Source organism: Lissotriton helveticus, chromosome 8 (genome assembly GCF_964261635.1).
Source record: "Lissotriton helveticus chromosome 8, aLisHel1.1, whole genome shotgun sequence".
NCBI classification, from domain to species: domain Eukaryota; kingdom Metazoa; phylum Chordata; class Amphibia; order Caudata; family Salamandridae; genus Lissotriton; species Lissotriton helveticus.
The window spans coordinates 407,049,137-407,067,057 of NC_136069.1; the positions used below are offsets into that span (position 1 = coordinate 407,049,137).

Here is a 17,921-nt window from a genome sequence, read left to right on the forward strand (position 1 = left end):
GGCCGGAAAGCCTCAAAAGGAGTGCAGCTCCTACAGACCTATATCCCTCCTTAACTACGAGACGAAGGTCCTTGGAAAGATCCTGGCCACGAGACTGGGGGCAGTTATACAATCTTTGAACCACCCGGATCAGTCGGGCTTCTTGCCGCACAGGAGCACGCGGCTCAATCTGCGGAGTTTGTTTGGAGTCCTACATACAGTGTCTGCGCGTCCCGAGGTGCCGTCAGCACTACTGTCTCTTGATGCCCATATGGCTTTTGACAGCATGGAATGGCAGTACATCTATGCGGTTTTGGAAAAACTAGGGTTTGGTTACAATTTTTGCTCATGGGTGAAACTGCTGTATACGGAGCCGATCGCGCGAGTCCGAGTCAATGGCGCTATGTCACGGGAGTTCTGACTAGGGCGTGGTACGAGGCAGGGCTGCCCCCTTTCCCCGACCCTATTTGCCTTAGCATTAGAACCGCTGGCCCACTGGATTCGGGTGGACCCTGGGGTGTGGGGCATAGATTTAGGAGGAGGATGGGAGGAGCGCATATCGCTCTATGCTGATGACATCTTATTGTATGTACAAAGACCGGCTGTGTCCATCCAACGGCTGATGACCATCCTGCGCCGATTCGGGGAATACTCCGGATACCGCATCAACTGGGGCAAGTCCTTGGGATATGTCTTGACGGGCCCCAACCGCAGGTGATGGACAACTGCAGGAGTCTGGAGTGGCGATCTGGGAATATGGGTCACGCCTTCCGACACCGAATTCATCCGTTTAAATGTGTTGGCACAACTAGACCGGCTCCGCGCTGATGTGGCACACTGGAGGGATCTCCCGGCTCTCACTGATGGGAAGGGCCGTCTTATTCAAAATGATGGCCCTCCCACGGTTGATATACGTCCTGCAGAACTTGCCCTTTCCGATCCCGGAACAAGTTTTCAAGTCGGTGGAAGCGGAACAACGCTCCTTGTTATGGAATGGTGGCTGCCCCAGAATAGCCCTAAAAAAGCTGCAGCGGGGGACTTATGAGGGAGGATTGGCTGTCGCGGACATCCGCCTGTACTACTGGGCGACGCAGCTGATTAATGTTAACGGCTGGGTGTTTGCCCCACAGGAGGAACCTGCCTATAGGTTTAGACCACATGGCCCTGGGCGACGGGACCTACTTAGCGGCGCTATACACCAAGGGTAGGTCAAGCCAGACCCTGCCGCCCCAGACAGCAGTGGTAGTAGGGATATGGAAGCGGGCGACGAAACTGCTAGGCTGGGGGGCGAGGCTCACGGAGCATACACCGTTATGGGCGGGCGACTTCCTCCGGGAAGTTGCGAAACTGAGTGATCTCCGCCAGTGGAGTTTAATTGGTATAGAGGTGCTGGGGGATGTCTGGAAGAGAGGGACTATGGTGGACTTTGCGTCCTTGCAGACCGACTTCCAGATGGGCAATGGAGAGTTCCTGCACTATCAACAGCTCAGACACGCCATATACGCCCACAAAAACCAAGGGGATCCGCTGCCTGAATATACCCCGCTTGAGGATAGGCTATTGTTAGATCCCATGATTGATAAGGCTATCTCCCTTACCTACAAAAAGTTGGTGAACAACTTAACGGACCCATTAGGATCCCTGAGAGAAAAGTGGGAATCAGATCTCGGGCTATTGGAGGACGACGCCTGGAATGAGGCCTTGCAGTGTCCTAGGGAGGTGGCGATCCGAGCCAGATTCAGGCTGGTCTAGCTGCACGTCTTCCATAGGTCCTACACCCCACGTACAGTGCAGTATAGGATGGGGATTGCAACTTCACAATTTTGCTTACGGGGCTGTGAGGAGCAGGGCACTTTTTTCCACGTTTTATGGGAGTGCACCAAAATCCGAGCATATTGGGTCAGACTGACAGACATCATGGAAGAAGTGGTGGGGGCGGAGGTCCCTCTGGAGGCCCAATGGCACGTCTTAGGAGTGACAAGTGAGGTTACGTGGCCATCATGGGATAAGAAGTGGTTGGCCGTGGCAAGCATAGTGGCCAAGAGAAACATAGCCAGGCTATGGGGGAGTGACCTTCTGCCGACGGTGGAAGAGTGGGAGCGGGACTTAGACTGGTGCCAGAGGGCGGAGAAGGTTATCTATGGTAGCAGGGGTTGCCCCAAGAAGTGGCAGAAAATCTGGCTGGCATGGAGGCGATACAGGGGGGATTGGATGGACACCCAAACTGATCCGGCGGTGGGGTGAGGGGAGGTTTGCTAACGACCTTTTTTTCTTTCTGTCTGAGTGGTTGGGACAATGATGTGGACTGCCTTGTGTATTTAGATGGCAATCAATCTTAATTGAGGACAACAAGTGACATCCGAGGGGTGGGGGGAGGGGGAAGTGTAGGGTCGAGAGTGGACAGATGGGGGTGGGGAGGGTTTAGTTAGGGGTATTGTAGGTGCCTAGGTACTGCATAATGGTTCTGTAGGGGTCTGATTCATGGGCATAGGCCGCATTTGTTACTGCTGAGGGGGGTTTCACTTAATTGTATTGTTCATACTGCCAATGATCTTCCGACGTAAACTGATGTGCATTGTAATGGAGTGGTTTTTGTAATAAAAAGACTTTAAAAAAAAAAGAATTTTCCTAAGCATCCGGAGGATACCAAAGAATGTACCCGCCAGTTTTTTGGCTCGTGTCTCAATAGTTAAATTCTGATCAAGCCACATCCCCAGGTTTTTTTATGGAGCATTTTGGGGTGGGCCCCAGTTTGCTGGCCAGGGGATCTCTAAGCGAGGGTTGAAATTGCAGGCCATGATCATAAGCTCGGTTTTGTCTCCATTCAGCTTAAGACTGCAATCCGCCATCCAGGTTTCAATGTTTTCCAAACACGGGGTCAGTTGCCTATGGTAGTCAGCGATTAACACCACTATTTGTGTGTCATCGGCATATGACACAATGGAGAGTCCAAACTCTTGTACTATATGAGCCAGCGGGCTCGTATAAACGTTAAAGAGGGTTGGACTCAAGGAGGATCCTTGAGGAACTCCCCAAGGGGCTGAAAAAGTGTCTGACAGAATGCCGGCCTACATACACTGAAAGGATCTGTCGCTCAGAAACGAGGCCACCCATTTGTTGGCTGTACTTCTAATACCAACTGTTTTGAGCCTATTGACAAGGATTTTGTGGTCTACCGTGTCGAAGGCTGTGCTAAGATCTAATAGTACAATGGCAGCGGCCCCTCCTTGGTCTTGAACACTTTTTAATTTTTCGGTGACAGAGTAGAGCTGACTCCGTACTATGCTCTGGCTGATAGCCTATCTGGGTCTTGTGTAGAATGCCATTGTTTTCCAGGAACTGTGAAATAGCACTATTCACAGGTTTCTCAGCGATCTTCCCCAAGATGGGCAGTAATGAGATCGGGCGGAAGTGTGCCATAACCTCAGGGTCTAGTTGAGGTTTTTTTAACAATGGTTTTACAATGGCATGCTTCCACTCTTAAGGTACTTTCCCGGTTTCAAAAGATAGCGAGATAAGGCTGGTGAGTTGGGTTAGAATACAGTTTCCACCCTGGGCGAGAATAAAGGCGGAGCTGGATCTATGGGAGACCCAGGTTTGATGTTCTGAAGAAGGGAACCAGCCTTTTCTTTGCTTAGTTTGGGAAACAAAACCATGGTTGCAGGAGGGAGAGTGGTGGGCTGCTCTATGCTAGTGGGAAGAACATGCAAGCTCCTAGGGGCTATGGTTGCTGGTAACAGCAGACTCTGTTTAGAATGAAGGGAATTATAGATTTTTTCCACCTTATTCTTAAAAAACGTGGCCAACTCATTACATCTTTCTTTTGAGTGTTGAGAGATGTGGGTGCCTGACTCAACCGTTGTGAGAGATTTTAGAATCTTGAACAGCTCCTTTGAGCTGTTTGCGGACCTCTCTATGTTTTCTTCAAAAAAAGCAGCTTGTGCTTTCCTAATATTCTTATGGTATTGCTGGATAGCTGCCTTATATGCTATTCTGAGCTCTGGGGCATATGTCTTTCTCCAGTTCGTCTCTACCTTTTTACAGCTTTTCTTTTGGGCAACCAACTGAGGCTGAACCAGGAAGACCTGTTGGTGTTGTTAGATTTAATTGGACCTGGTTTCCTAAAGTTCTTATTCACAGTTCCATTCAGCCAGGTTGACCAATTTTTTTGAGCTTGCCCTTGGTCACTCGTTTCTGATGGGGCTGTCGCCTCAAGATCTGTGAGCCAAGCTTCAGGGGTCAACCTTGGCCATTTGTGCCCCAGCACTACGCCACTACCCTTAAGCTTTACTGTATGGGGTACTAGGTACCGAATAGGAATGCAAAAGTGATCCGACCAGGGCATATATATCGGAGCCAGTACCTCTAGTTTAGGATTATTAGACAAGATGGGATCCAAAATATGGCCCTTTTCATGGGCAGGAGCATTTTTTAATCTATAAAGGTTCTTGGACGGGGGCCAGAAGTTCCCTTTCCTTTTTATTTACATTTCAGCACCAGGGGGTGGAGTTCCATGGATCTAATTAAGCTCCGGAAACGACGCTGTGTGCCCCCCCTCTTTATTAATTACTGGGTTTTTTTAGGCTCGGGAGGGGGGCAACGCAGCCCTCCTCTCCTTTTTTATAATATTTGGCAAAAGATTTCTTTTGGATTTGATTCCTAGGATTGTTGGATAAAATGCAAATAATTACTGCACCGTTGTTGCCCCGATCCAACACTTCACTTATTCAGTCACTCATCCTATGACATAAAAACCAAGTAAACCCAAAGTCAGAATGCACAAAAATCATAAATAAATGTATTTTTTTTAAATATATGACATCATGCACAAAAAAATATATCATTGTAGATACACCACTATATTAAAAACAGTTCATAGAATGAAATGGAATCACAAGGGTACTGATAGAACCTAATGGGTCTATTTAAACTCCGGGGCCGAGGAACACTTGCATAAGCCCACACAAGGGCTCATTAATATGCATTTCTTTGCTCATGGTGTCCCAGGAACAACAGGGACACTACCAATGGCTCTGTTTGGATGTTGTAGGGGTGCCAGGAACATGGCAGTCCCCACAGGAGTCCCTCAAATGTTTTGGCCATTTCACCCAATGTCTCCTGGAGGCCTATGTTCATGATTTCTGGGAGAGGTTTGGCATTCATTTAAGCACTCTGGAGCTGTTGGTTGGACCCAAAGCTGCAGTAACAGCATTGTTATATGAAGCATTGGGACACGTTTATTGGTATTGGAGCCCATTATATTGTGACATTGTATCTAGTATAGGTGAGGGCATTGTGGTTTAAGGTTTCAGGACCCACTAGCAGTGTAACGAGTTATAAGGGTGTCATCAATGGCATTTCCATCGACCTGATTGTAGGTATTTGTACTTAATGCATGCTATTTAGTAGTGTGTGTGTGTAATAAAATATATTTTCCTTTGAGAAGAAAAGCAGTGACTGGATAATGACATTTTAAGTGTTGTTGTTGTGTACCAGAGAGTTGGGTTTACTATTCTACACCCCTCCCCCGAGTAGGTCTTAAGCATACTTAAGCATACTGAGAGAGTCAAGTGCTACAATGGGGGACTGGCTTGCCAGTATAAAGAATCTTGTGGACTTATTACTCATGAAATAATCATAACCTTCTCAACTAATCACCCATTTTCTCAGAATGACCTTAAATGCTTTATATACTTCCAGCAAAGTTTGAGGCCTCGAAAATATGATTGCTGTGTATCTCCATGCAAAACATTTGCTAATCGAAAGCTCAAAGGATAGTAAACTTCTCTGTTTAAAATACAAAGATCCAGCAGAAAAATATAAAAATGTAAGCCTGCATAATTCATTCGACTCAGTGCTAATTCTTTATTAATCAATCGAAATATCTGTGGTAATGTGAAAGCAGTTTTCAAAATCTACCTTCAGCAGTAGTCAATATAGTACTTTTTTGCGCAACACAAATTTGTGACCAAGCACAACTTGTGGAATGACCTCACAGTAAAAGGATTTTAATGGCCAGGAAAGAAAGAACTCCACAATCGTAATAGAACTTTAGTTTGGTATTCATTGTAGCCTATGCATAGCAGCTAAGATTGTATAGGTGACTCCACCCGAAGACTACAGGAGAGATTTTGTACTCAAAATATTTTAATTCCTGAACAGGCTTTAACTCTTCATCATTTATCATCCAATGTAGATCTTTGGAGCCCAATCAAATGTAAAACTTTTGTTTGCTATAAATTATCAATAAATATATTTTATTGCACGAAAAGGATTATATGTACACCTGCCTACATCTAAAGGCTGAGGGGAAAGCTGCAAATTAATATCAACAATCCAAACTCAGAACTACTACCTAATGCTCACCCCCCATCCATATTCACAGGAGAAAAAAGAAACACTATGTTAACACATTTTAATTAAGGCACACAGAGCCTCATGCGTACCATCTACCACTTTGTGGGAAGCGCTCTAGCATCCAGAGGAGCCTCAGATATATGAGGCATGTCAAATATTAATATTTGCTGGAGAAAAAAAGTGATAGAAAAGGTCTATCTTTTACTGTTCTGTTTCAGTGCCATTGACAGTTTCTCCATACCTAGAAGATCCCAAATCAGATCAAGCCAGCTTCTATATCCTGGAGGTTTATCAGTGCCCCAGAGTGATGTAATCACCTGGTTTGCCTCGGAAAGTGACCTTCGTCGAGGACAATGGAGATTATTGTCTATAAGGGAGATCTAGCAGTACGTATGCCGTAAATCTGGGGATCTTGGATTCCAATATGCCATCAATATCATGTTGAACACTCTTCCAATATGTTGGATAGGTCTCTGATCTTTCTGGGTCTCAAGGGTCGTCCCATTACATAACTATTTTGTTGTGGACTGTTTGCCTGCGGTGCTTCTCGCTGTACAGTATGTTCTTTCGAAAATGTCCTCCCATTCTTTGTGAGGGTTTGTTCCAGGTCCTACTCCTACCGTTTCTGGACAGTTGACTTCTCTGTATGGGTTGATTGTGACAGTAATCTATATATCGCCGATAATAGATGCCTATCATTGTTCTTCAATTGAAACCATTTCTCAAATGCTGTTAAAGATCTACTAGCATATGTTATCATTGAGCAGCTTGCCCATTCCAGCAATCCATATTTTTTCTTTAACTGGTCGATTGGAATAGGTTTCCCACCATCTCACCCTCTTTTTCTTGACAGTTGAGGAAGTGATCACGTGTGAGAGTGGTGATGGGAATGTTGTCAGGCCTCTCTTTCAACAGATCAGTGTTTCGCAGACCAAAAAACCTTCTGAAGACATGGTTAAGGAGACGGATCTATGGATGCAATCTTGGAAGACAGCTCATGGAACACTTGGGATGTTGAGAACAGCAAGTAAGATATCTATAACATTAGGGAACGTCTGTCAACAGCACCTCAATACACACAACCACATACCCACTTTAGTATAATTACTCTCTTAAGGTCTACCAACATTGCACCGTTGAAATCCAACGGCTTAATTTTCTTCCTACTTATTTAGCAATGGTGTAGCATTTGTAAAACATTCAATCTAGATATATTTTTGAAAACGAGCAAATAATCTCCGGTGCTATACTATTAGGACCCTAGCAACAGCCTTATTAACTCCCTGAGAAATTAATAACAATTGGGTTGTTGTCTTCAGATCTAAGTGACATGTGGTAACACTTTGTGTGAAATAGGAATTAGGGAAGCTAGGTGTTTAGGAGGGGCAGGACATTGATTAACAGAGTGCAAAATGTTGTATTTTAACTGGGGGGCTGCTGAACTAAAGGGCAAAATGGCTTTTGTATTATGGGTTGAAGCCAGTGATACAGTTGTATATTGCTAGATGCTATTTCCACAGTAGGTCAGTTGCCACTTTGGGTCATTGCTCTGGTAGGTATTGCTGATGTGCCTTGATTTTGGCAATGTGGACTGAAGTACGATGACGATGATGTAGACACAGAAAATACTACATTACCAGCCTATACCCTTGGAGTTGCGTAAATTGGTTTTAACTTTAAACGTCACAAAGGCATTACATAAACATGCATAGCCCATTTCCTGTGTGACCTAACATCATTAATAATAAAGGTATTACACTTGACATTGTTATTGAAGTGTATTCACTGTAGAATTAGAGAATATACACAGTGTGCCTTAATTCATTAAATAAGATTTACTGTTTGGATGATTGAATAGAAACCATTCTCAAAATATAAGAATGTGTTTACTCTAGAAACGACAATGAATTTATATAATGTGTGCACTAATGTTTCATATATTTCATTACAAATGTAGTTCTTAGCCATACTTACACATGCTTATTAAAGGTTTCACTGTATGCCACACGCAATATGAATCTAATGCACTGACAGTTATATTCATTTGTGTTTAAACATGCACACAAATATTAAATGTACACTATTGATTTAATGCTCTAAAAATGCCCTTATTAGGCCTGTTTTACATTCTGCATAAAATACTGTTTTCCATTTCTGCTTGCATGACTTTTCCCTTGCAGATGCGTTCACATACATTGTTTGTTTGAGAATAGATACAACCCTATTAACAAAATAGAGAGCCTGAAACTCAACACGGCAAAAATTGAAGTACTGATCTTTGGCAGCTACACCTCCCTCTAGAACGACTCCTGGTGGCCATCGGAACTCGGACCCACCCCCAATCCGAAAGATCAGGCCCGTAACCTTGACATCATCCTTGACTGCAAACTCTCCATGAAACGACAGGTCACTGCCGTCTCCTCAACCTGCTTCCACACACTCCACAGAATTTTCAAATGGCTATCCCACTGGCACCAGAAAAACAGTGACACAGGCCCTCATCACCAGCCCTATGGACTACAGCAACGCACTCTATGCAGGCACCACTGGCGAACTCATGAGAAGATGCCAGATGATCCAGAATGCAGCAGCCAGGCTAATCCTCAACTTACCCAAAAGGACCCACATCTCCCAGGAACTCTGAGAGCTCTACTGTCTCTTCATCCAGAAGAGATTCCATTTCAAGCTTATGACCTATGCCTACACAACCAAGGACCAGCATACATGAACCACTGCCCAAACTTTCACCAGCCACCCAGAAACCTGCGCTCCGCTCACCTTACCCTTCCACAGACACAGCACATCTGCCACTGCCGCCCCAGAGGACAATCCTTCTCCCACCACGCCGCCAAATCCTGGAACACCCTTACCCTCCTCCTTTAAACATCACCCTCATTGGCCGACTTCAGGAAGGGACTCAAGACCTGGCACTTCGACTGAGACCCTCAGCTCAGCACCTGTATACCCTCACGAGTGATAAGTTACGCAATATAAGCAAGGTTTGATTGGTTGATTCATTGAGAAGAAGACCATGACAAAGGAACATAGGGAGCCAGAGTGTTAACTGAAGAGTCTTATTCAGCAATGTTACAGCATGGCTTGGTTGAGCAAGGACGATCCCATGTTCAATGTGGGACATTTCGTAAATGTTGCAGGCAAAGGAACCATTGATGATGTGAACCGAGGGGTGGTACCCTAATGAATTTGGTGCATAAATTGGAAACTGCAATGTCTGAGAGTAATGACACTTTTCCTTGGACATTGAGATGTTTAGGCCTCTATTCCCTTTGACTCATGCCGAGTTTGTCTTAGGCTAATAGTCAAAATTCCCTTGACCCAAGAAGACTCTTGACCGAGCTTCAGCAATGCTGACGCCTTATCTCACATCTCAGACTTTCTCGTATTTCCCTAATTGTTGCATTTCCTTGAAGTTCGCGATCTATTCGTTTTTAAACCATCCTCATTAATTTGGACTTTAACTTAGACAATTCTAGATTGTTCTCATGTATAGAAGAGAGGACCAGAAACTCTTCTCTGAGCAACAGATCTTACTATTAATCTTTTGCATAACTGTGATTGAACTGGTTTGTCTAATACTGGTATGCCTACATTTCTTTAGGAGGTTGGGGTTCCCAGTTGTTATTCTGTATCTTCATAGCATGGTGCTGAGATTAGTATACCATACCTCGATTGCTAGCTTCTAATAAACCACCCTAACTATAGTCACTGATTCCTGGTCCCTATTGTGTATGCAAACGGGTTACACTGTTAATTGAAATGGATTGATGTAATGTTAACTCTCATCACCTCTCAGCCAGGAAAGGTCCATTGGAAAATGAATGGTAAGAGGGTTGGCCCAGAGCGCTGGAACACTGTCCAGCCTTGTTTAGAAAACTTTCCCCATATCTTTAAACAAATATCCCTTTCACACCGGAAAAGGCTGGTAATGTACTCCTGGCCAGAGCAGGAGTAAAACCTTTTCCATGGTGGGAGGGACCTCCCAAAAAAGATGGGGGTGTAGAGATAGGGGAATTATTTTGCTTCTGAAGAAAAGGAAACTAAATTAAAGTTTAAATACATTAATTTGTAATTTTGCTGCAGAATTTACATGAAGAAATCTATGTTTTTCTATATTTGCCGCAGCAGAAACTGAATTCACAACAGTTTGGTAGGAGTATGCCTGGAAAACTGAAAATGTTGCTGATTTCCAGGCCTACTTCTGCTAAATTTTGTGAATTCCTTAAAGTCATTACTTTTTACCCATGCAAGCTTACAGATTGATAGGTACACTTTTCTGACTTTATTAAGAATGGCTACCCTAATCTACTTTTTCAAATGTTAATCAGAATGGCTTTATTCTGATACTCTTTTTTTATTATGGTTATTATTATCTTAAATATTGGCCTGCTGGTCCGACCCGGCATATCGTCTGGAGCTACACACCCTGGATCTCTCTAATATTCAGGGGATGCTCTATGGGGACACTGTCTCCCAAGCTCTTCCGGAGGCCATACGCGGAGTATTCTTGCCTTGGAGGGCCTCTCTGCGCCACACACATTGGTCAGGTAAGCTGACCCAGTATACTCCTCTGTGGTGCTGGACAAGTCTCAGAGAGCTGGCCAATCTTTCAGGATTCCGACCGTGGGATCTTATTGGAATCTCCCCGCTGGGAGCCATCTGGAGTGGGACTCACTTACGCTCCTTCCAGGACTTGCAGGACTTGCAGACTCGGTACTCCCTTCACTCATCCCAGTTCTTTCGTTATCTTCAATTACGCCAGGCCCTTAACTCCCATGTTTCGGAGGGTACCTCCTTACCTGAATACAGCCCACAGGAAGCCCAGGTCATGACTGGTAATCTGGGGAAGGGGGTAATCTCCCGTACCTACCACTCCCTTACAAATAACACCCCAAATTCCCTATCTCACCTCCCCGCTACATGGGAGGGTTGGATTGGGGCTCTAGAAGATGCTGACTGGAGAGACGCATTGATGTCCCCCCAAACCAATTACAGTCGCTGCGAGGCTCCGCCTAGTCCAAGTACATTACCTTCACGCTGCTTACCTCACGCCACTGCGTCTCCACCGCGCGCGGCTCTGGCCTGATGCATCCTGCCCCCGCTGTTCTCACCCACATGCAGATTTCTATCACATGGTATGGCTCTGCTCTGTGATCATAAGGTATTGGGAATTGGTTAAGGGGAACTTGCTGAGATCTTGGGCTGGGAGGTCCCTCTCACTCCGTTGAATGTGATCCTGGGCATCTCCAAGGGACTGGATGGCACCAGGGTTGAGAAGCTCTTCCTCAACACTGCCCTGATGGTGGCCAAGAGGGACATAGCGTCCCATTGGCTGAATTCAGATCCACCTACGATGGCACGCTGGCGTAGGTCAGTGGACTGGTGTGCGGCACAGGAACGGCCCATATATGCAGCCAGAGGTGCCCTCAAACATGTTGTCGAATGTGGGGCAAATGGGTGGGGGTGGTGGAGGACTAAAGAGAGGGGGCTTCTGTCATGCGAATGTGGACTTGAGCTGGACCGTCATTATCTTCTTTATGCTTGTCAACTGTACGTGCGGATGTGATGTGTCATCGTCTATATTCCATCTTACATATTGTACCCTTGATTGGTGGTGGTTTTTTTGCTGCAATTTTACAAAATCAATACAATTGGTTATCAAACAAAATATTGGCATGCATCTTTCTAATGATGCCTTAGAGTAAGACTATATAATGTTATCCTTAAAAAAACGTACACACTAATTTTGCAGCTCTTTCTGTAACCTTCATCTACTTTTTGTCAAGTTGCAATCATGTTTTTGATACCTTATATTTTGAAAGCAAACAAACTGATTGATAGTTTAGCAAAACCATCTGCAACCTTTGCCCTTTTTTCTTTATTGCAAACATTTTTTAGCACATTACTTTCAAAATAAAATCACAAATATCGGGCCCGATTCACAGAACTAACTTAAGACAAAATCCTAAACTTACTACCATTTTGGTATTCACAGAAGGCACTTACTCATTTTGGTATTCACAGAAGGCACTTACTCATTTTCGTATTCACAGAAGAAACTTACTCATTTCGGTATTCACAGAAGTTAGGAGTCCTAACTTTAGGACTCCTAAATGCCTTCTGTGAATACCGAAAGTCTTAAAATTAAGATTTTTCTCAGTTTAGGAGTAGTAAAGTTAGGAGATTCTGCACTGATCCACCCGAAAACAAACAAAGGATACCGATCAGTTGAGGTCTGATGATCATATCTGGAGCCTCTTGAGGCCTGAGCTGGTTCGTGGGAGCCCATAGGATGTCATTATCCTCCTGACGAAGGCTGATAGAGGTTTAGTAAAACCAGTCCTGAATGGTGCGTCATGCTTGGTAGTGACAAGCTGGGGCTCAAATGATTACACAGGATTCGGATGGTAGTACTCGGGCATTGTATGCCTACAAGTGTGAGTGCTGGGTCTCTATAATTATAATTGATATTGGGCTCTTTCCACTTTGTGAGGCTCTGACTGGACATTCTGGGTAGTACAGACTTGACCCTCATAAAAGATGGAGCCTAAAACCACTAGAACACTCGGGTGACCTGGCGTTCAAGAATAACTATGACCTAGAGAGGGAGACTGTTACCATGGAGGAAACCTTGCCTGAACACAGTCAAGTTTGATGAGATTTTTGTAATTAATGACAGTGCCTTTTTCTGTGCACACAAGATGAGGCATGGTCAGGGCTGGAGGACTGAGGGGAAGCCAGACTTGTAAACCTATAAGCATCTGAAGAAAGTTGGAGAACTCACAGGAGGCGGAATGACAGAAGAATGCACATCACACCATCTACAGAATATTTGGTACAAGAAAGGGCACTTCTACTGGTGGAGATGAAATAGCACAGGAGCCACAAACCAAGATCTCCCAGAACTGTTCCAGAGACTATGGAAGAATCAGAGACTGATATACCTGAAGAGATCTAAATAGAATTGAGGCGGGGTTCCGAACTCACCCTGAAAACTTCTGATCTGGCACTTTAATGGTGATATCATACATCTTTTTTCTGTTTGTGACTTCTGATTGGACTAGGGGGTGTCTAGCAAAATATTGGGGTGGAGGTAGGACCGGGGGTGGGCAGTGGCAGCGGGCTGCAGGCTGAGAAGTGTTTATTATCAATTTATAGATTCCTTGCATCATGTACCCCGCACTCCAGTTGGAATGTTTTTGCAAGTTTTGGTATTGGTTAGCATATTTTGCAGGCTCTACCAGGGATGAGGAGATGGGAATTTTTTCAATGGTCTTTCAGACATTTGGTGCATATACCGCAATCCAGGCAATGGTGAATAGTTGATTTGAGGGTGTTTGGGCAAAAGATTTGGCTACTGTTTTGCAATGGTAAGGGATTTGGGTTGAAAACGGAATAGGTACATGTTGAACTGGCACACCTGAAGCATGGCCACTCATGTTAAAAGGTATTGTCACTATGGCTACATCAAGCATCTGCAGATTACCTTTGCTTGCTTACAAGAAACACACTTCACACAAGGGAAGTTCCATAAACTCCAAACGCATTGGAGAGGAACGGATGTATGACGTTACAACGCATACTTTTACATCGCATGCCTTTCCAACGCGGTTTTTACATCGCATACCTTTACAACGCATAGCGCTTTGGGGTGCTGGATAGTGAATAGTTTAATTTACTATTCCAACTCCAGTCCCCGTGGACACTAGGGAAGGTGTTGGACAGTAAATTAAACTTATTCCCTATCCTAGAGCGCCCCCCAGCGCAATGCGTTGTAATGGTTTGCGTTGTAAAAGTTGTGTCGTAAAGGCACTGCGTGGTAAAAGTTGCGTTGTAAAGGATGTTTCCTGAGAGGAACAGCTGTGGGGACTACATATTCAGGATTTGTTAGAAGTTTGCAGATCTGTGTGGCTCTGAGGATTCGTTTGTTTTTAAGCATTCCACCTTAGAGATATATGTGGTAGTGACACTAGTTGCATCTTACGCTCCCACGCTAATCAGGCTACATTCCTGGCTTCTCTCATACCGGCTCTAATCAGAAATACTGAAGCTCCCTGCATATGGGGTAGAGATTGTAATTTTGTACTAGAGTGTGACATAGATAGATCCACAGTAAAACTGAGATGGGCAAAATCGATTACAATTTCTAAACAGTTACAGCAATGAGCGACTAATAATCAGGTAACTGACATATGGAGGGTTAAGCACCGGGGCTTTGGAAGACTCTTTATTTTGGGGTCCATGAGTTACATACCAAGATTGATATGTTCTTTTACACTGCTGAGGTGGCCACTGCGGTGTAGGTCACCAAATATATAGGCTCCACGCTATCTAATCACAACCCACTGTCACCATTACTTTAAAGAGTCTATGGCAACATGTGGAACAGTTCAGTGGAATGCATTCAAGGTTATGAAATGAGGCCACCACATTAAAATGGTGTATGGGGTTAAATAAACCTATATGAAGGAGGAAGTTATCTGACAGCTTGAAAATAGAATGAAATTAGAATAGTGGTTGACACCGGCTTGAAGTGCTGTGTTGCATATTTAAGGCTTGAATATACAGTGACTGTGACCGGGCAGGGTAGGTTTGACTATAGAACCTATGTGATCCCGTAGCATGCAGAGGGGACTAGAGCCGGAACAACGCTGGCATGACTGCATTTGGGTGTCTGAACATACTGAACAATTGATGTATACTTGTAGTGCCCTATGGGCACAATCATGACTGTGACTGTAACAATGTTAAGGCCAAATATATAAAACTGTCTAATAAAAGAAATTGGAAACAAAAACTAGAAGTCAAAGGGTGTGTGCAACATTGATTTTGACCTACTTGTTCAGTTGACATAATGAACACTAATACTTGACATTGAATGCAAACAATATGTCCTGGGCATTGGGCAAGAGACATTCCACACAACTGGTCACCAAAATATTTAAACTGGCTTCAGCATACAGTACCTCAACCACTAAATGATACATTAGCCTCATACTATGATGCTATAACTTTTACCTTGGCTCGCGCCTCACGAGTAGCTTCTGCTTCCGCGGCCATAGCCCTCTGCATCTGCATGGGGAGGCGAACATCTCGGATTTCCACACGATCCACTTTGACTCCCCAATCATGTGTGGCCTGGGCAAGTATAGACTAGAAACGAAAATCAGACTGTGTAAGGACACTACAAAAAAGACTCGTGCAAACTTCTTATTTGAGCTTGGTTTATATATACATGTTTCCAGCACTTTCTGTTGAATGTTTAAATCCAATATGAAGCTCAAATTTACTCTTCAATTAATACCTTTCCCCCTTCTTCCTCAATTTCCATTTCACCCTAGATTTCTGTTCCATTAACCGCCCTCTAGATTATATCTGCTCCCTTTCTGGAAACACTAATGTACCCCTGAAACCTGTGTACGTCTTAGTTTACCAAAATCTCGGTCTACTCTTGTCTCAAAGCACCTGTTCACTCCTTCCTCCCTCTCTTTCCACCCTAATCTTTCCTATTCTATTCCACTGATTTCTTACTTTGGTTCTCCCTGGTCATACTATGACCCTCTCTTCTTCCTCCTGCTTCAAAGTTCCTTCTGTTCCATGATGCTGTATAACCCAGATATCTGTCTGTTGGTCACGCGTATTTATCACCTATGTTTTTGTTACTTGTAATGATGCCAATCATGTCTGCTGTTCATAAGTACAACACATTGATCTCTTGTGCTGGAGTGCACTTTACAAGAATGCAAAAATAAATACCTTCCTAAATGTACAATGTTATGTTAGTTTCGCTACAATGATGTCATTTGAATTGAACTGCTAAGTTTCTCTTGCTCAGACCACCAACTATCATTGTATTACAACAGATAATTATTTTGTTTTTCATGTCCTTGGAAATATAATCTATTATTTTCTTGTGAGAGCCCCCACAGTCACAGTACGTTTCTACACCACTTCTCTTTGAGAGCATTTTGAAAGAATCCTCAACCAATGTGTCATTTAAGGTAAAGAGCTAATTTGGGCTTTAAATCTGTAAAGAACAATTATCAAGTTCACCAGGTTTACGTTCCGAATTTAGGGTCTAAATTTACTGAATGTGGGACAGAGTCGTTCCCAATATATAAAACCAAATCACGGAGTTCAGACTAGTCAAATTTTACTTTGGAAAAGTTACTTGTGAGTCTTGTAATTCTGCCAGCAATGGCAGATATGCCACATTCGCAAGTTTATGGGTATGTCGAAGTTTGCGGCCATTCGTGGATAGTCAAAATGCAAAAGTAAGTTTGTGAGTAATATATATACATCCTTCTTTGTAGTTTACCCCACATTTTATTTCAAGTATTCAATACAAAAATATTGATTGGCAGCAATAAAGACTGCAAGATACTTACCCGTGCACTAGCGCCAAGGTAAGCGTATCTAGTAAAGTGTAGAATTACTACTTTAACTCCAAGCCTACTTACCTTGACGATATTGTGCAATTGATATATTTGAGTCAATATTGTTGCACAGCCATACTGAGGTACCTCACTATTAAGCCGGCAGAAATCACACCACTCCTTAGACTTTGGACAACAATAAAATATGTGCCTAAATTAATAGAATGGTAATTAATTACCATGAGAAAAAGAGTCACTGAGACTGGGTACAAGAGCGTCAGGGAAAGAAACAGAATCTAGAGAAACTGGAAGGATCTGTTAGGCCTGATTGTTAGAGTTGTCCTTAGGTAAAGGAGTGAGTGTTAAAACTGGAGGACTTTGAAACCTAAGAATTGCCTTTAGACTATTGTGAGGATGCTGCTGTGGAATGTTTGCCTACTGTTTTTTGACATGGTTTATATCATGATATATTATTCATTGTTTCCTTTTGAACTTGGTGTTACACTCTAGATTGTTTTGTGTGCTTCTGACTTTCCACAATTGTGTGTTTCCACAATTAATTTGTGTAATGTCGGTATTCTTTTTGAAACAAGTAAAAAAACGTTTAAAATACTGGACATATTTTGTTGAAAATATTCCAAAGCATTGATAACTCACAGCAGTTAGCTGATTCCACGAGACGAGAAGGGATACACTGTAACTGGGTTCAGGGAGCAACCCAGGTAAAGAAGTACCCTTCCTCTGGGAGTATTTCATTTAAACCAGGAGGGGCTCACCAGAAGAGATGGACAGACACAAGAGGGCCTATAAAAGGATTATGATGAAAATTAAATACAGACTGAAATCCGACCTAATTTGTGGCATCCTTTCAAGCAAAGATCCATCTATAAGCAAATAAATATCTTCTTGTTAATCACATCCCTTAAGTTAAGTCACATTGTATGGCATTTTTCTATTGAACCAAGGGAATAATTATGATCTATTGTACAAGTGTTCTCCTCTCCACTTCTAGGCTTCTGAACTATAATGGGTCCCTAGAGCAAGTCTTATTCCCTGCCAGTTCTCTTTATTATTGTTATGGAACCATGATGCAATATTTATATTCGCACAAAGCAATTTTGTGTTTCCACTTTCCTCCTGTTTTTTTATTCTACTGTTTCTACTATGTGTTATACATAAGTAAACAGTAAT

The 17,921-nt window shown here is 43.4% G+C and overlaps 1 protein-coding gene across 1 annotated transcript in view; it reads right to left on the reverse strand.

Annotated features, from left to right (window-relative positions):
- STOML3 (stomatin like 3) overlaps positions 1 to 17,921 on the reverse strand; it is a 135,457-nt gene that overhangs the window by 16,510 nt on the left and 101,026 nt on the right. The window contains exon 7 of the mRNA XM_078657235.1: positions 15,373 to 15,507. Coding sequence (XP_078513361.1) covers positions 15,373 to 15,507 — 135 coding nt within the window. The remainder of the gene's footprint in view (positions 1 to 15,372; positions 15,508 to 17,921) is intronic.